Source organism: Protobothrops mucrosquamatus, unplaced genomic scaffold, assembly GCF_001527695.2.
Source record: "Protobothrops mucrosquamatus isolate PMUCROS unplaced genomic scaffold, P.Mucros_1.0 scaffold107, whole genome shotgun sequence".
NCBI classification, from domain to species: Eukaryota; Metazoa; Chordata; class Lepidosauria; order Squamata; family Viperidae; genus Protobothrops; species Protobothrops mucrosquamatus.
The window spans coordinates 72,359-92,203 of record NW_015386479.1 but is presented as its reverse complement, the minus strand read 5'-3'; the positions used below and the strand labels follow the sequence as shown (position 1 = coordinate 92,203).

The 19,845-nt window shown below is 35.7% G+C and overlaps 1 protein-coding gene across 1 annotated transcript in view; it reads right to left on the bottom strand.

The window, feature by feature from the left end:
* The window catches only part of PDE8B (phosphodiesterase 8B), a 48,122-nt gene that overhangs the window by 10,102 nt on the left and 18,175 nt on the right, over window positions 1-19,845 (bottom strand). Inside the window, exons 4-16 of the mRNA XM_015812690.1 lie at window positions 19,580-19,639; window positions 18,035-18,092; window positions 12,056-12,144; window positions 10,078-10,156; window positions 9,588-9,728; window positions 9,109-9,197; window positions 7,982-8,048; window positions 7,268-7,319; window positions 6,105-6,182; window positions 5,131-5,207; window positions 4,590-4,754; window positions 3,868-3,913; window positions 343-469 (exon numbers count right to left, since the gene is read on the bottom strand). Coding sequence (XP_015668176.1) covers window positions 343-469; window positions 3,868-3,913; window positions 4,590-4,754; window positions 5,131-5,207; window positions 6,105-6,182; window positions 7,268-7,319; window positions 7,982-8,048; window positions 9,109-9,197; window positions 9,588-9,728; window positions 10,078-10,156; window positions 12,056-12,144; window positions 18,035-18,092; window positions 19,580-19,639 — 1,128 coding nt within the window. The remainder of the gene's footprint in view (window positions 1-342; window positions 470-3,867; window positions 3,914-4,589; window positions 4,755-5,130; window positions 5,208-6,104; window positions 6,183-7,267; window positions 7,320-7,981; window positions 8,049-9,108; window positions 9,198-9,587; window positions 9,729-10,077; window positions 10,157-12,055; window positions 12,145-18,034; window positions 18,093-19,579; window positions 19,640-19,845) is intronic.

Here is a 19,845-nt window from a genome sequence, read left to right as displayed (position 1 = left end):
GCACCTGGTTTGTGGACTTCGACTTTCTTCCTGTTTGGGGGCTTCGTTCTGGTGACTAGTGGACCCAGCTGATAGAACTGGGTTACATTGACTGTTGATGGTTGTTTTGTTGGAAAAAGTGGAGTGGAGGTTTATCAACACCCCTGGAGGGCCTTCTGTCGTGGTTTAGTGGTGCAATAAAAGACTTTATTGATGTCTGCATCTGCCTATGCGACCTGGGTCAGAACAGTGACGCAGCCAAAACAATTATAAATAAGCCACATAAATTTCATTTATGACAAAATTGCAACTGCCTCCAACTTATATTTTTATCCATCTAATGAGCACAGATATAAAGCTTGCCTTTTATTTGTAACAGCTTCTAGCTCAAAAATGTTGAAGTCCCAGCTCTCTTCATTATCCAATAAGTGTCCAATGCAGGGCGGAGCATCGCTGATGATGATTGGCACTGATTGGCTCTGATTCATATCTGTACAAATGGGGAACAGGTAGGTTATGATTCTGTCAACATGTGCCCAATTGAAGAGCCTTAATAAAAAGAGAATCTCAAGGCTAAGCTAGAGATGTTAGCAAGCTTAAACATGGAGAAGCCCCATGCCTTTGGAAAGACATGGAAGACATGGATGTAAAATGGGGCTGCTGGAAAGGAGTGCCTTACCTTCTTATATTGTTATATTCAATGTTGCATCATCTTAGCCATTTGCTGATGAAAAGAAGGTACTCTGAAAAGACACCGGTGCGAGATACGTTCTAGGCTTGGAGAGATTCCTGCACCTAATTTTGCCCTCCTTTCTTCTCCATCTTATGGAGTGGCTGAGGCCTATCAATACTGAACACTTTAGTGCTATCACATTTCGTAAGTCATCTCAAAAGTTAGATTGTGAACTTGGAAGTGTGTTTCAACATGTGAAAATATAAAATCCACAGCCTCTTTGATACTTGTTCAATGCTGCTAATACAGATCCCAGTGTTGCTTTAGCAAAAGCCAGCTCGGTACAAGTAATAACTTGTAGTTCTGGAAGAGGGAGTCTAAGGCCCTCAGAAGATGCAAACAATAATAACGTTTGCATATTATGATGCAAACACAGTATTTGTAGGAATACTCAATCAGGTTTGTATACATAGGAAGTGACTTAAATATATACACTACTCCTTTACTGGATTAAAGCTGAGAGTAGATTCTACATCATGGAAATGTATATAATAGAGAATCTGCTGGTGGCATACAGGACTCTGAGACAGGGGCCTTTAGTTTCTTCTACATTCCTGTGTGTTTTATTTTTTCCTTTCCTAGTTCTATACATTCTTCCTCTTTGGCTTTGTGTTCCCCACTGCCCCCAAGCAAGAGTATTGTTCTCTGTTCTTGCTAAACTTGATCTTTAATGATCTATCACGAATTTGGTTTCTTCTCTCTACCCAATCTGCATTTCAATCCTTAGTTATGTCCATTATTTTTTTCTGCTCTCTACGCACGTTAAAAATAGAGTCAGAAGAGAGAGGGTGAAAAAGCTAAGATAGCAGCCAAAAGTACACAGTCAAAGTCCCACTTTTGGTTTGCTTATTTATTTGGTTTAGCAGGTGGGGAAAAAATGGCAGATTGATACACCTTTGTGAACAGATGAAATAATGCTGCAGCAAAGACCAGCAACATGGATGGCATTAAGCCCTAATCAATGGCACCTCTCCAGATAAGGAGAAGCTGGGAGATTGCCCACGTATGCTGTCAAAGTTTGCTCCTTATGATAGACCCACAAGATGTGAAAAGGTTCTGCAGGCTTATTGTGAGTCTGAAGGTCAAGGGCTGCAGCAAAGACAGCAAGCTCACAGCTGCAGCGGAGCCTGCAAAAACCCTCCCTTTCTTAAACACACTCAAAAGACAATTATTTCAAAGTTAAAGAGGGATAGTTGATGCAGAAGAGCAATCAAGCCACCTAGTGAGTGATTCTCCATCCCAGATCAAAGATAAGACTAAAGGAACAATTTAGGATTTAAAATAGAATAGAATGGAATAGAATAGAATTCTTTATTGGCCAAGTGTGCTTGGACACACAAGGAATTTGTCTCTGGTGAATAAGCTCTCAGTGTACATGAAAGCAACAAGTGATAACCTGATCATAATCATAAAATACAATCATCATAAGTCATAAGATACAACACTCAGTGATAGTCATAGGATACTAAATAAAAGCAATTAACACAATCATTATAGGCTATTAATAAAAGCAATCAACATAAATCATAAGGTACAAACAACAAAGTCATAGTCATACGATACTAAGGAATAGGTAATAGGAAAGATGAGAAGATAATAATAATATGGCCCTACTACATGGTTTGACATCCTAGGGCATAGAGAGTGTTGTGGGAATTAGTTGTTTAGCAGAATGATGGCATGGAGGAAAAACTCTCCTTGTGTCTAGTTGTTCTGGTGTGTAATGCTCTATAGCGTTGTTTTGAGGGAAGAAGTTGAAACAGTTTATGTCCAGGATGTGAGGGGTCTGTAGATATTTTCACAGCCCTCTTTCTTGCTCATGCAGTATACAGGTCCTCAATGGAAGGCAGGCTGGTAGCAATTGTTTTTTTCTGCAGTCCTAACTATCCATTGAAGCTTGTGCCTGTCCTGTTTGGTTGCAGTGCCAAACCAGACAGTTACAGAGGTGCAAATGACAGACTCAATAATTTCTTTGCAGAACTCTATCAGCAGCTCCTTGGGCAGTCTGAGCTTTTTGAGTAGGCACAAGAAGAACATTCTTTGTTGTGCTTTTTTGATGACATTTTTGATGTTAGGTGTCCATTTTAAGTCTTGAGATATTATAGAACCTAGAAACTTCAAGGTCTCTATTGTTGACATTGTATTGTCTAGTATTGTAAGAGGTGGTAGAATAGGAGGGCTTCTCTTAAAGTCTACTATCATCTCTACAGTTTTGAGTGTGTTCTGTTCAAGATTGTTCCAGTTGCACCACAAGGCCAGTTGTTCAACTTCCAATTTATATGCAGGCAAATAATAAATTATCCCATCTATAATTAAAGCCAAAAAGCTTGCCAACAGTTTAAATTAAGAAGGTTTAAAATGAACTTGTTTTGATTAAATGCTGCAAAGGTTCTTTTTTGAGAGATAGAGAGAGAGAGAGAGAGAGAAAATATCTGGAAAGTTGAGACTCTGGAAAGAGAGCAGAGAAAAGCAACAAAGATGATTAGGGGCTGGAGGATAAAACATATGAGGAATGGTTGCAGGAATTGGGTATACCTAATTGGTGAAAAGAAGGACTGGGCCGACATGATAGCAGTCTTTCAATATTTGAGGGGCTGCCACAAAGAAAAGGAGATCAACCTATTTTCCAAAGCACTAGTAGGCAGAACAAGAAGTAATGGAAGGAAACTAATCAAGGAGAGAACCAATCTAAAACTAAGGGAAAAAATCCTGACAATGAGAACAATTAACCAGTGGAAAGACTTGCCTTCAGAAGTTGTGAATGCTCCTTCACTGAAGGTTTTTAAGAAGAAATTGGGCAGCCATTCATCCAGAATGGTATTGTTTGAGCAGGGGGTTGGACTAGAAAACCTCCATGGTTCCTTCCAATTCTATTATTTTGTTATTTCTTGTATTACAGCAAAACAAGCTTAATGAATGTTTTCTGTTTACTGCACTGCAAATAGTTTGGGGTAATAAAAAGGGATAAACTTATCTTTCCAAATGTTGTGTGAAAACCTATTACATCTAAACTCTTTATGCACCAAATTCAATGGACAGTTAATGAAACAAATTAAGATATCAGAGTTTTCTATTTCTGATTTTTCAGTAAAAGCAATTTTTACGCAATATTGATATGAATGAACAGAAAAAGAGAGTTTAACATATAAACTTACTTTTAGAAAATAAATACTCATTTCCTGACAGTTTTTTCAAGCCATCCTGAAATAATGAAAAAAGAAAAGGTTTCCATACACCAAGAGAAAAAAGATGAAATTACATTTCAATAAATGCAATTTATTATACATGTTATTTTTAAACAGCAGGATAACATTGCTAATAGCTCTATAGGAATATAAATGTTAAAAATAATCATAAAAGTGGCTATATGTCTATATTAATATTCCACATAATCTGCAAAAAGATCACTGAAAATGCAGTGCAACCTAATTCCTATCCAATATCTAATATGTACTGTTTTATTTCTTCAAGGTCTATCAGAGAAGGTATTGAGTTTTCAATTAAAAATGAGAAGATAACTAATGTCTTCTACCACACTTTCCAGCATTCATAAAAGTAAGATGTGGGTTTATAGAATTTTCATCACAAATCTCAGCTTATGGGTTTCATGAAATGCTGTTCTTATAATCAGTCTAGAAGAGGTCTCTCATGACATTCTCTTCTCCTTATGGCCAAGAATCTAGAACTGTTTCTCCTGCAATGACCACAGCTGCTTGCTTTTATAAATTTCTTTTTAACATGTTTTTAATATGTACAGCATATTAAACATGTACAGCAAATGGATCCTTGATGATGACAACCTGTTCATGTGAGCCTGGATTCCAGCCACTGATTTTACTAGTGAAACTGATGATGTGATTTATGTCTCTTTACTCACAGTCATCAGACCTCCAACAAGATCGCTAGTATGAGGGTCATCATCTTTGGTTCCTAGCTGCGGAGAATAAAGTTCTGTTGTTCGTAAGATTTCCAACACTCTATCCAAAGCATCTGCTACAGTCACAGGACTATTCTCTTGAGCCGAATTGATTATATTAATAACCTGTAGGATTACAAATGGAAAAGAAATAATAAAGCCATTATTGCTTTCAATCCAGTGCATTTATAAAATCTGAATGCAATATTGAGTTATCATGTAAAAGAACTATGAACCGAATAAAGTAGTTGGCTTTTAAAATGATTAACCAATTCTTCAACCAATTAAATTAAAATATAATTGCATATTTTAAAAATTCACTATATTGACTTTGTGCAAAAGAACCAACCATTCATAAATAGAAACTCGTATTTATACTAAATTCCAACATCTCTGTGTGACATGAATTGATATTTCAATAAATACAATAAAAATAGACATGCTCTTTTTTGCAAAGGATTATTGATGTATAAAATGACATCAGAAAGACTTTGACTCATACCTTTGTAATTGGAGCTTCTATTGTCATGGAATGGATTCTTGCTATAGATGAATATTGATGATTCTGTAAACTTGGTGCTGCATTAAACAGAAAATAATTAGGCTTTTTAAAAAGGCTATTTGAAAACTTTATAAAGGCTACTCTCTTATACACTGTATTATTTTAAATTAGATTGTTCCAAATAGTATGTTCTTATGTTTATGTTGCATATACAGGTAGTCCTCACCTATTGATTGCTGGTTCAGTGACTGTTCAAAGTTATGACAGTGTTGAAAAAAGAGATTTATGAGTGCTTCTTAAAGATGGGGCTGTTGCAGCATCCATTGGTCATGTGATTGCAATATGGGCATTTGGCAACCAACACATGTTTATGATAGTTACAGCATCCTGTGGTCATGTGATTGTCATTTGCAATCTTCACTGCCAGCTTCCCAGAAGCAAAGTCAGTGAAGTCAGCAAGAATTCACAAGTCACAGTCATGTGATAACTCACTTTATGACCATGGGTGATTCATTTAAGGACAACAGCTGAATGTCTTAGATCAGGCATGGTAACATGACATTTCAGTTTGCATCTCTATTGCTTAGCAACAGAATTGTGAGTCCTAATTGTGGTCAGTACATGATGACTATCTGTATGATTAAAAAGTAAGAAACTGCCTATTTTTTCCATTGTTCAAACTTATACTGCCTCTTTCTGCTATCTAGGGGTGTCAAACTGCCAGCCAGCGGGCCAGACGCATCATCCGGAAGCCATGCCCACCCCATTGCCGGCAATGGCAAAACTGTCCCGATACGTTGCGCGATGTCACGTGACATTGCGAGTTTGACATGTCTGTGCTATTTAATAGCCCAGATAGTTGGGAAAAGATTATAATAAAATATTAAATCAAATGCCAATCACTTAAATCATCAATTGCATTTCCTTTTAACATAGGGCTCTGAATAATATCTGCTACATATTTCATTTCTTACCATCACTACTTTGAGAAGTTATTGATTTAACATCAATGGATTCTTTCCTTCTGTTCTTGCATCTGAAGGAGTGAGAGTCTATAAATGTTAAAGGAAAGGGTTTAAAAAGGAGTAGGATTTATTTTCACAGCCACTTTTTCTCCCTATATTAAAATACTGACTTTTAAATTGCCTCCCAACTACAGATCAGAAATTTAAAAATGAACCCTTCCTCAATTAAATAGGGAAGGATAACAGAAAACAAAGAAACCAAATTCTTTAATTTCCTAGTTTCAAAGCCAATTTTGTTACTGCCTTATTATATGCTAAACTTGATTTGATTTAAAGATAATATGTTGTTAAAAAAACCTATTAGAGAATAACCAGGAATACATTAAGCTCATGAGTTTATACATGCATTATTTTACAGTATCTTCTTTCCAAATAAGTGGTATTTAGCCATAGTATCTATGTATATATGTATGTATGCATTTATAGCATTCTTATAGTCATCCATTTCATACAAGTGATTTTACACAATTTATAGAATTAAAAACAAAAATTCCCCCCCACAACATCACCTCCTTGACACCCAATAAATAATCAACAATAAAACATCCATACTAGCAGAGCTCATCTCCACCCTGGCCCAATCTGAAAGGCTAAAAAGATTGGGGTCATCCAAATCTTGAGGGGAGGGAGATGCTGTTCCACAGTGTCCAGTGAGATGGCATAGAAGAGACCCAGCACATGCCCTCTGTACTAGATCCAGTGAGGTTGGCAGAAACAACAAGAGAAAGGTTTCCTCCAAATAGCCTGGGCCTATGCCATACGAGCATTATCTATAAATGTCAATCTCTTACTTCTATATTTTATTTTCTTGCAATATTACGTCACAATTTATTTTAATGAAACATTCTTCCACTTTATTGCATATGTTGAAAATTATATATTTCAGTCTACTGAAAAATACATGCACTGAAAATAGAATATATAGTAGAATATACTGTATAATAGAAGCAGTCTGCTAAAGAATAATAGCTCCTAATTTGCTATGTGAAGAGTTTAAACTACTTCCAGATTTCACAGGCGGAACTTCCACCGCAGAATCAACTGCCTCTACATAAGTGCCATAATATATAAAGCATCCTTCAGCCTAATAGTAAGACTGGCTATTTTCTAACCTGATTGAAACTGGTCTCCTGCACAGTTTTCATCATGATGTGTCCTGTAAGTCTTGTGTTATATGAAAAAGGAAACACAAAAGAGACATATAAGCTTCATCCTAATAGCCAGATACAGACCTGCCATACATTATTATCACCACACAAAGCTTGGTTAGCAGTGAATATCCCTTAACTTTCTTAATCAGAAACAGTTGAAGGCCACCAAAAATAATTTTTCAGACAGCTGCAACTTGGAGGTGCTCAGGGAATTGACTTTGTCTTGTACCAGCTTTCTTGCTGGGATGTCAAAGAGAAAGTTAAATTATTGTTGGAGGCTAAAAGTTTCCCATATCTACTGTATACTTTGCTTATGCTTACATCATATACCATCTGTTAGAAACTTGACCAAGCTGTTATCTCTGTATAGTTACCTCCTCATTACATTGCATCTGAACAGTATATTTTGAAATACCATAAATTTCCACTAAAAAATCTGGTTCAAAACAGAGAAATTTGAATATCCTCATTAGCTGTATATGATAAGACATAGGAAAGGCCTCTAAAATAAATGCATATCATCTTATCAAGCACCAAAAGTTGACTGTCACAAGATACATTTTATGATAATGTGATTTGACATTTATATTTTAAATGATATATAATTTAAGATTTTGGAAACATCCAGTTGTTAATAAGAAGGTGACAAACAATTGTACAAAGGGAAAATCCTACCTGTTTGTTGCTACCGGTATCATTGCTACAACACAGTTTTTTGATAGACACAAAATGTCGAATTTTTCTATGAATATAAAAATAAGCCACTATTATTAAATGCAGTGTTTATTGGTGACTAATTACTTGCTCTCTACTATAAAGCAAAAATTCTACATCCAATTAGTTTATTTCAATGCTATATTTATTACCTATGGCAATTATTGAGGTCATTCTATAAAATACTCATAAATTATAATTGGCACACACTAATATTGGTGTGAGGAAAAAAGGGATCAAAAACACAACATGATCTTCCAGCAGAATCCTGTACATGTAGATCAACTAATATTAACAAAACTCTGTGTAAGGCTGCAACAGAAATTTCCATCACCTCAGTGAATGAGATAAATGGTATTTAATTTGTATAAAGTTTGTAACATGCCTGAGATAATCAAATCCTTAATTTCCAACTGTCATTTTAATTTAACAAAAGGTATTGGACATTCCAGTGATGGAATTATTTTACATTATCAAGTTTAATCTTTTATAAATTCATAGATGGGCAGGGACTAGAATTCACAGTTATCATATTTCATCAAAGTACCTGGATACTTTAAATATTTAAGTTAAGTATTAAGCATTTACTTTAATTTAAGTATTAAGTATTCTTAAGAGCAACATTTAATTTTCTTTTTACAGGAAACAGAAGAGAAAACTAACATCATGGATGGCAACATTTGTTATCTGAGTTCTGCTACTTAGACCACCTAGCAAGATGTGAAGCAGAAGAACAGAGTTAAATTATTTCAACCCCTTCAGTGCAGGGTTTTAAGGGTAGAGAGAGTGATAGGAGCCCCCTACTGTACATCTACTCTGATTTCCACCTTAAATGAATGTGTGAGTGAGTGACTGAATGAAAATCCAAAGATAATATTACTCGGATTTAGTTATTTTGTCAACTTAAAAGTGCAGAAATGCAACCTATAGGATAGATGCTACTTAACCCTGGTTGGATTTGAAAAAAAGAGAGAAACCGTGTCAACAGACCGTGTCTAGAGGCAATCTTATCACCTACAAATATGATAAATAAACAAATTTGATACACATCATTTATGGTCAATGCATTTTTTCATTAACACACTTACCCTCCTTGACCTGTCACAGGAGTTATCTTAACATGCTGTTGGATATTATCGCCTGATTTTCTTCGTGCATAATAAACACCTTGCCATTCCTAAACAAGTCAAGTGAAGCCAAAGTCAAAAAAGTAGTTGATCTGCCTTACTAAAAATAATAAAGTCTGTTGCAGTCCTTCTCTATCTGAAATCCTCAAAGTTGCCATCTAGTCTTTCCCAGTCAAGTGGCCTTCTGATGCTTTCATGCAGCATGTTATATTCATACTGTACCACACATACAGAGAATCATAGAGATGAAAGGAACCATGGACAGCACTGAGACCAATCTTGTGATCTGAGTTAAAGCATCCATGGTGAATAACTATCCAGTCTCTGCCTAATATTCTCCAGTAAAGGAGAATCCACATCACAGTGATTTTTTCATATTCAGATTGTAATTAAAAAATTCTATTAAAGAATGCAAAAAGGATAGGGTAATTATCACCCACATTTCCTCTTTTGATGCAGGTGTTGATTGTATCCAACAGATCCGCATGGTTTTTGTCACATTTTGGAAGCTCTGTAAGTACTTTCCCTATTAACTCTCCCTTCTGATAGCCCATCATCTGTTCAAACGCTGGGTTAACATACTGTTAAAAAAAATGAAATGAAGTTTATAAGTAAGTACAGAAAGTTTAAAATCAAATTTTGATAAATTTCATATTCTGTTTGCACAATCCCAAGTGTAGGAAAACTTCCTAGCAAATACCTAAACAGAAAGGCTTTGCTTTGTATTCACTCAGTGCAAATGCACCAATAGAAAAGGGTTCCAAAATAAAATACAGAAAACTTTGCATGTTACCTCCTTAGACAAATAGTATCTAAACAGAATTCCTACCTATGTGCATATATTACAGACAGTGGTTATTCTTTCCTTTATTAGTTTAAAGTGACAGAGATAAACAAATTTTCTAAAGAGAGTTGTGCTTTTTTCCGTACCTGAATGATATGATCTTCGCTAGTTATTTCTATTGCTTCATGACAGTGCTCTAGTGCAGTGAATACTGAATTACAAGCCCTATAATTAATCAATAAACAGAGATTGTTAGAATGTATGACTGAACAATTCAGGATGCTATAACTGATTAATTCCTATGCATTTATGGAAATACATCATCTTCCTCTAAAAATATACTTTTTAGAATATATTAGTTTCCTATTAAACTATGCAACATTAATGTCAATATATGAATGATATACTATTACTCTTACAGAAATATAAATAGATCCCACTTCCCAAATAAAATTATAACTTTTATTTGGGGGAGGAAAGAAATCAGAAAGACATGAACTCAACACAATTTTTTCCAGATTTTTCTTCAGACATATTAAATATGCATGTTTTTATTTATGTCACAATTTACAACTTGCATGAGGTGAAGATCCAGTGTTCAGTCTTCCTTTGCCATCTAACCCAAAGTGGCATTTGTGAGGAAAATGTTCTGATTAGGGAAGTTTAGAGGTCCACATAGTAAAGCAGGAGAAGGCAACCCACAACATACAAGTTGCAGATAGTCGAAATATCTTTATGTGTCTTCCTGAGATTGTACCAACTGACATTTGGTGCTGTTCACAGAGGCAAATATTTCTACTAATTTTTCAAATAAATACATTTACAAAAATAGGCAAATCTCTGTATAGGCTTAACACCTAAATAAACAAGCTAAAACCATAAACTAAATACAATCCATCAAACAGCATAAATTTTTTTTAGTCCCAGCCATTCCCTGCAACATTAATCTGGTGTCTACTGAGTTGTTGGTTATTTTTAAAGGGTAGTTCTAGCCATTAAGAAATTGCTTGATTTGTAGATAAAGAGGATGCATGGGTATGGAAGTACCCATAGATCAGGGGTCCCCAAACCCCGGGCCGCAGCTTTGGCCTATTCAGAACTGAGCTGAGTGAGAGGTGGGCCAGTGCACGAGTGGTGCCCCAAAGGTTCTCTTCCCTCTTGTGTGAGTAGAGCTGCGAGTGCACGCATGTGTGTTGGCACACCACTGGTGCAGCCTAGTTCCCCTCTTTCCCCCCACAGCCAGGCTGTCAAACTGCCTGCTCCAAAAGCTTTTGCAAAGGGACAAAAGGCTTCAGAGGAGTGATTTTACTCTGCTTTAGGCCTTCCATCCCTTTGCAAAAGCTTTTGGTGCAGAGAAGCCTGAAAGAGTGCAAAACTGTGCCCCAAAGGTTTCTCTTTTCTCTTGTGTGAGTGGAGCTGTGCGTGCGTGTGCCAGCCCACCACTCACACGGCTTGGTTCCCCTCTCTCCCCCCAGCCGGGCCACCAAACTGCAAAGGTTGGGAACCGCTGGTATAGATGAGTCCTGAGAGACTCTTGGATAAAGAAAAAAATCCTCATGCAAAATCTATCTGGTAAATTATTCCTGAAATACAGGCAATTAGATATTTGAGCTTCAATTTTTTTAGACTAGATGACCTCCAAGGTCCCTTCCAACTTTATTATTATTATTATTATTATTATTATTATTATTATTATTATTATTATTATTATTATTATTATTATTATTATTATTATTATTATTTGAACAATGATAAGCCTACAATTCAAAAGTCAGAAAAGGTATTCTTAATAGATAAATACCCAGCATCAATGATAATAACAGAATAAGAGAGTTTTTGCAGGGACCTTGGAGGTCTTTTAGTTCAACTCCCTATACCATTTCAGACAAATGATTGTCCAATCTCTTCTTAAGAGCCTGCAGTGTTGGAGCATCCACAACTTTTGGAGGCAAGTCATTGCACTGATTACTTGTTTTAACTTGGTTCTAGGTTGGTTCTCTCCTTGATTAGTTTCCATCCTTCTTGTTCTACCAAACTTCTGGACAGATTTATTTCAATATAATACTAGGACTCTGCTTCTTCTGCTAACCCAGGAGATGAATGGTAACAAATATGCTTACATACCGTAATTTGAACTGTGATCGCACTTCACCATGTTCTATTTGAATCAGTTCATTGTAACAAGCAATGATGCTGTTATTCTCCAAAAATCTCTGGGAAATACAAAAACAAAAAGTAGATGTCACTGGTTACAATAATTTACTTCTGCAATACTCTATCTACTGATGAGTTGGCCAACTTTTTGCTTGCAAAACACTAAACTCAAGGGAATGCAATTCTAAAATGCAAACAATATAGGGAAAGTATGTAGACGTTGGTTTCTGAATTTTTTTCCAATCCTTAATAATAACAATGCTTTGAGCCATTTGACCCAGAAGAAGGAAGAGTTTTTGAATGAGGCATGAACAATATTTGAAGATGTGGCCCAATTGCATCTCCCAAAACAGTGTATTTGGTGATTCTTTTTTCTCTATAGCTGGCAGCCAATCCAGTAGGTACCACGGCAGGCATAACTAATCGCTGAAACACCAATTGGAGGAAATGTGAATGAGTCTCCTGGGTGCTCTCTATTGCTCCAGAGGGATTTTTGTGGAGATAAAAGTATTTCTGCACTAAAAGCAGGTGCCTGAATTTGTAACATGTCAGCTTAATTTATATATATATATTTTTAATGTAAATATTTTTTTAAATGTTGGGGCAAGTAGCGTGGGAAATCACATTAATGCCCATTGACATCATGTTCCCTCCTTGTGCTTTAGTAAGAGAGGCCAGGATCCTGTTACTATCTACGTATATTGATTTTACAACTCTTAGAATTACAATCTCTGATGCTGGCTTGCAGTTCTAGAAGTAATGCTTCTTTTTGGGTGAGGTGATTATCAGACTGAGAAAGCTATACGAGGGTATAACTTCTCTCACTATAGTACACAATACTAATAAAGATTTTTAAGAACATAATAATTACCAAGGGAAAACAAATGTTCCTGCTGTATTAGAAACTTGAATTGAAATTATTGTATATATGCATATATTTTTTTGCTTATAAGCTGCCAGTGCAAGCTGAATGTATGCATGTGTGCCTCCAAATTCTCTTCTTGCAACTATATGGACAAGTCCCTACAGTTTTCTTGGCAGGATTTTGGAAGTGGTTTTTCACTGCCTCCTTCCTAGGGTTGAGAAAGAGGGACTGGACCAAAGTTGGTTTCATGATTAAGATGGGACTAGGACTCATGATGTTCCAGTTTCTAGCCTGGCACCTTAACTTTTATACAAAACTGTGTTTAAGGTATAACAGTTCAATTGGACAAAAGTAGGATTGCATTTCCTAATAGAAATTACTAACTAGCACATAACATGGATGTTTACTAATACAGAATATTTATCCATGGCACAACTCAATTGACAGGAAACTTCAAACAAACACTCTTTTGATTAATGCATGAAATAAGAAAAGAATGCTATGTTGCTAATCTCAGGCATACAGTAGTGTATGAAAACTATAGTTTTAAGAAACTTCAAATATCATTGGCATTCCTATGTAATAACAAGGGAAGTAAAGACAAAAAATCATAGCCAAAATAATTATGGTTTCCTGATATTACCAAGATTCCATTTTGGACCCATTGATGATAATGGATTTTGCCAGTGAAACTGCTTATTATAGCAATATACAACTGAAAAAAAGGCTTCTTTTAAGAGGACACATAACTTTGATGGCAATCTCAATGAATAATGCTATTTCTGATGTTACTTGCCCTAAATAAGAACAAACAATCGCAGAGTCAATATACAAACCTTTGAAGAAATTTCAAAGGCACACAATGAAAGAAACGTAACATTAAAAGTGTATCACATATTCTTTATTTCTGTTTTGTCTTGAAAAATATTGATGTTCATGTCATAACTGTAACCTCCACCAACCACTGTATGTAATACTCTACTCTTTCGACGAGAGGGGCGGCACTTAAATCTAATAAAAAAATAAAATAGGCATGCACAAATGATAGCTGCACCTCAGGAACAGTATTGTTTAAAAGTAAGCAACGTCATAATTAATAGAAATAATTTCTATATAAATAGGATTTGAAGCTGTTGCATTTGCAACAATTATTCATGCCTTTGTAGCATCACAATTGGAGTATTGTAATATGCTCTTGATAAAGATACTCTTGAAATATGTCTGGAAAATGGCTGCTGAAAATTATGGCAGTTAGGCTACTAACCATGCCCAATACTAAGTAAGCCATACCCATGATGAAAAGCCTACACTGACTGCAATTATTTTCCAGCCATAATTTCAGGATTTGTGTTAACCTTAAATGCTCAGTACATCTTGCAATGTGTGATTATCTGAAGGACTGTATCTCTTAGCACAGATGCCAAAATCTTCAGGAGATGCATTTGAAATGCTTTTAGCCACCAAATTGACAGGTACAGTACACTCGAAAGGACATCCTAATGAGAATGGGCAAGGTTTTATTAGTTCAAAGAAAAGAGACACTGCAACAAAAGACAGAGGAGAATGCAGTCTAACTATATATAGAATCATCATTTATCAAGTCCACCAGCAATTTCCCTTCCTAAAATATAAGTGGATAAATGATACATGAAAAGAATCTCAAGATCCTGCAGGTCAGGTGAAACTCTCATCCATCCTTCCACTCTGTGAAAGAGGAGAGGAAATAGATATAAGAATACTGCAACTGAAAGATTAGCTCTGCAAATGGTATCAGTGGAAGATATTTTCTTTCTGGGATATGGCATGAGTTATCCAGGTGATGAGTTGCTGGCATGAAATGGGTTGTATTTCATAAGGACAAATAAATATGTGTTTGCCAGAAAAAGCTCAAAGCTTGATTAGGGTTGAAACAAAACCCTGAAATAAAGACCTTGGATGAACATTTGTATATTGTAGAATGTGGGAGTGTTTGTGAAACTAAGCTTTTAAAACCATTTCATGGAAGAAGTCATTGACCTATAAAGAACATTGACCTATAAAGTTCATTGGCCCATACAGTGCATAACCTTTATAAGTTTGAGTTCATTTTGTTTATTTCCCATACTCTGATCTAAAATTCAGAGTATGGGAAATAAACAAGATGAGCTTGAGTTCTCCATACAGAAATTTATGTGATTTATTAGGTGTAACAGAAATCTAATGGCATGATTCCGATTGTTAAAATATAGCACCAAAGGATGCAATTTGTTGAAAAGTAAAATTAGAAAACATTATGTTGTATGTTAAACAGTATCTATTTTTGCTTAGAAATCCAAATGAATGAACTTAATGTTGTAGAAATCAGCTTGGTAAATATAAGTGAAGGAACAAATAAAAACACTGTCTTTGGTGTCTACTATACCTAACACATTCAAGCAAAAGATGAAGATTTATTAATTTATTGACCATATGCAAAAAAGGTAAAGAATTCATATTGATACAGATTGCAGATTAGATAGATAACAAAAATACTGTTTTGAAAGGCTAATTTTAATATTTAAATATATGTTTTATTAATTGATAAGTATATTTTTAATTTACTTTTCTATTTATTATATAGTTATGAACATTACTTATAAAGTATTATGTTTAGAAGGAAAGAAGGATATTTATCAGATAGGGAAGGAGGGAGTCTCAGTTTTTTTCCTCCTTGAACAAACAACAGTTCAGGTTAATCACTGAGGCATAATTCAATAATTATGTTAACGTCCATTCTTCGTTATGCTTATCTTTTTTTCTGCAGCTTATGAAATATACTGCACAGGCTAATGATGGCAGGGGACTTTGTCTGAACAAGTTGGTTATCATTGTTGCTACTCTGATGACAAGTGTACAAGTTGGTTATCATTGTTGCTACTCTGATGACAAGTGTACAAGTTGGTTATCATTGTTGCTACTCTGATGACGTGCAAATATGCAAGAAAGATAAGAAAGAAATCTCAGTTGGTAGGGAACAGGGGAGGATGGAGGATGAGATGGTTCTCAGCAGGGGTAAGCAACCTTTTGGGTTCAGTGGACAGACATAGAATGTTAGAGCCTATACACATTTTCATCAAATGTTTAGGTGGGATGGCCAGCCACAAAATATCAGCTTGCTACATGCAATTGTTTCTTCACCCTACATCTTAGTTAACCGAATACATTTACCCTCCCTATGGGATCCAAAAGCATTGGATGCTAGAGATCAGGGTTTTCTTTTACAGTAGGCAGTTTCCCTTTTTGAGGAAATAAAAGTCAATTTTATTTACTTTTTACTTAGAGTCATTTGTTATGTGTTATCTACCCCTGATTTCATATGAGTTTACCTCTATACCATAGCATTGTGGTTACAGAATTTTAGTATTTATAATGATCCCATTCAGAGTAAAAGCCCCTCAACAAACACACATACACACCATCACAATTCATTTTCTTTTCCTCTCTCTCTCCCTTAGGTTGTCCTATAGGCCTTCATAACACCTCCTGATGCTCTCTTCAGTTATCTTCCTTCCAGCTGCAGTTTCTTCACTTCTTCTTATCCTACTGGGAAATTTTCCTAAGTCTTAGTCTCTTTTCTATTTCCCTTCCACTATACCAGCTCTTTTCCAGATAGCTCATAAATGTATCTGATGAATAATGATGGCTGATGGCTGGAGAGAATGTTTCCTGCCGAAGCATTCTCAGAAAAAAAAAAACAATTTAGAGAGAAAAATAGCGGTGTATGTAATAAGACATAAGTCTCATCAGAGTAGTTTGTACACATAAGTATGTGAGGGGAGAGGTCAACAAATATATCAGTAACTATAGTTTTAGATTACATCATATGGAGCCAATAAATCCAATATTTTTGCAGGACCATATGGTATACTACAAAAACAGGAAGATACATATAGCAAGGAGGCATGCTAAAAAGATGGAACTAAAAGTTAGAACGGAGCCTGATTTTTAAAAGTAACATCAATTATGTAAAGGTTAACTAAAGCTTTGTTGTTTCAGAAAAAAACAACAAAATGTAGGCTTAATGGAACAAACCTCACCTATCAAGATGTTCCCAAAAGAGAGAACTAAGTAAAATACTGCATCTTCAAGAATGAAATTGAGCAAGAAATCTGAGGTTTAAATCATTTAGCGGTAATCCTCAACTTACAATCATTAGTTTAGCTACTATTCCAAGTTACACCACCGATAAAAAAGTGACTTATGATTGGTCCTCTCACGTTCACAACTGTTGCAGCATCCCCAAGGTCACATGATCAAAATTTGGATGCTTGGCAACTAGCACATATTTATGATGGTGGCAGCATCCCAGGGACATGTCATTGCCATTTACAACCCTCCCAGCAATGTTCTAACAAGCTAAGTCAAGCCAGATTTGCTTAATGACCATGTGATTCACTTAAAACAGCAGTGATTCATTTAATAACCATGGCAAAAAGGTAATAAAGCTGGGCACGAGTCACTTAATAACTGTCTTGTTTAGTAACAGAAGCTGTGATCCTAAGTCAATGATTTCCCATGTGGCATATTTTTAAAAAATATTCTTTTTTAAAAAAAACAATTCTGAAATCTGCCTCTTTTACATAGTCCAGCAAGCTGCTAGGAAATATATGATCCTCCCTCCTAACCCCACCACCCAGCCTTGTTTTCTCTTTACATAGTGACTGTGAAGGCAAAATGCCAACCAATTCCTTGGTTTCTTTTCCAATCAGCAATCAGTGCTGCACCAGCAAATATAGAGTATGAGGCAGTTATAGATGATTTATGTGATCCCATTACAGAACCTTATTTTCAAACTGAACACACTTTTCTTGGTCTCTTTTACAGGAAATCATGCCCAGGCTTGTAGAAATGTATTTGTCAGTATCTTTTCACCTCCTTATATCTAGCCAGCAATAATACGCCTATAACTTAGCTGTTTATTTATGAACTAAAATATGGAGGAGCTGAAGGAGCCACAGTTGTCACATGCAACAAATGCTTGCATGGCAACATGAGTGTCATGTTGACATGAAGGTTGATAAATAAATAATTTATAGCCTAAGCAATCTACAATAAATTTAACATACCCTATTAAATCCTGCATGGAGAAGTGGGAGAACAGAAGCTTCTTCCTGACCTGCAGATCTACAGAAATACAAAATATATTACCAGTCAATAGAGTCAATGTATATGGTTGCTAAGAGTTGACACCAACTTGATGGCACAGAATCAATCGTTCAAGGGACTGAAAAATCCTCTTTTTGTGGCTGTATTTTTTGGGGGGAGGGTTAAGGTCTCTATGGACTACAGAAGGGATAACAGAACTGTAGTAACATCATCAGAGAGAACAAGATTGAAATGCTTGTTTTTTTCTGTTGATATTTAAAAAAAAATCAGAATAGGTGTGTCAGGCCTTTGTTTCTTTTTTTTTTTTTTTTTAAAGTCACATGAAAACCCCTACATTTGCTGCCAAATTTTGCAAAGACCATTCTGAAAAGCTCTGGAGGCCTCAGGAAAAAACATGGGGACATGGAGAGACACCATTCCTTATTGCCAAAGAAACAGTCATGTTGAACTCACAAATAATAAATCATGATAGATATATTTACTATTGTTCTTTCAGCTTCCCAACTATTATGAATTTTATAGAATTTGGTCTTTTTATGTGTTGCTGAAAAATTCAACGAAGCTGTAGTTTGCATGGTGTTTGATAGTAAAACTTGGTGGCGCAGTGGTTAGAATGTGGTACTGCAGGCTACCTCTGCTGACTGCCGGCTGCCAGCAGTTCGGCAGTTTGAATCTCACCGGCTCAAGGTTGACTTAGCCTTTCATCCTTCCAGGGTCAGTAAAATGAGGACCCAGATTGTTGGGGGCAATATGCTGACTCTGTGAATCGCTTAGAGAGGGCTGTAAAGCACTGTGAAGCGGTATATAAGTCTAAGTGCTATTGCTATTGCTAAAAGATTGGAACTCATCTCTTAGAACCACTGTCTGAAACTTTGCTGCAAGAGTGAGCTTGAGCTTCATTTGCTTTGATCTCAGTACATGTGCAAGTCTCCTTCCAGGAGCAATCATGGCACATCCTACTCATTTCTGAATGAAATTTCAGTCATGTAATGATTTATATGTTAAAAGAATCTTCTGATGGTGCTGATCATTTTCTAGGCTAAGAAAAAATTGAATTTCAATGGCACATTGAGAATGGCAGTCCAGAAAGTAGTACCTTTGGCTAGAACAAAGCTAGGTTTTGTTACGTTTACATTTAATTAAAATCAAATGTAATTATATTTGAGAGCTACATCTCCTTCTATCTCATTAACCATTGCAATATTTGGTGGTCTTCAGTGGATACCACAGGTTTTACAGAGTTGTATGCAGCTGTGAGGCCTCAGCTGAGCCTCTGACATTTACTAAGATATTCATGGCAAACTGCTACTTATTCCTTTCAATATAGCATTTTATTATAATGTTCTACTAAAACTGTGTATTGTGAAAATGGGAGCTTGAATCAATCACAAAACGCTACACCTTAGTCCACAGTATCATGAAGTTGGATGCAAAGATACTTTATTCACTATATAACTATAACCATTAAAAAGTATATAAATAAGCATACGTCCCCAAATACTTACATTTGTAAGGTAACAGCTATTATCACAGTATGTTCAGCAGGTTTTGTAGCACGAATTGACCTGGAATGAAGAAAGTTCAGGCCATATTTGATTAAACAATTTTATTAACAAAAAATTACCAACCACATATTAAGATGGGATGCATAATTATTTGAATATCATTCTCTCTCTCTCTCTCTCTTTACACAGTGTAAAAAGAGCAAGCAAATCAGATGTTATTTTACCTGTCTCATTGTTCTATTTTATGAAAGGCTAGACCTAGGTTG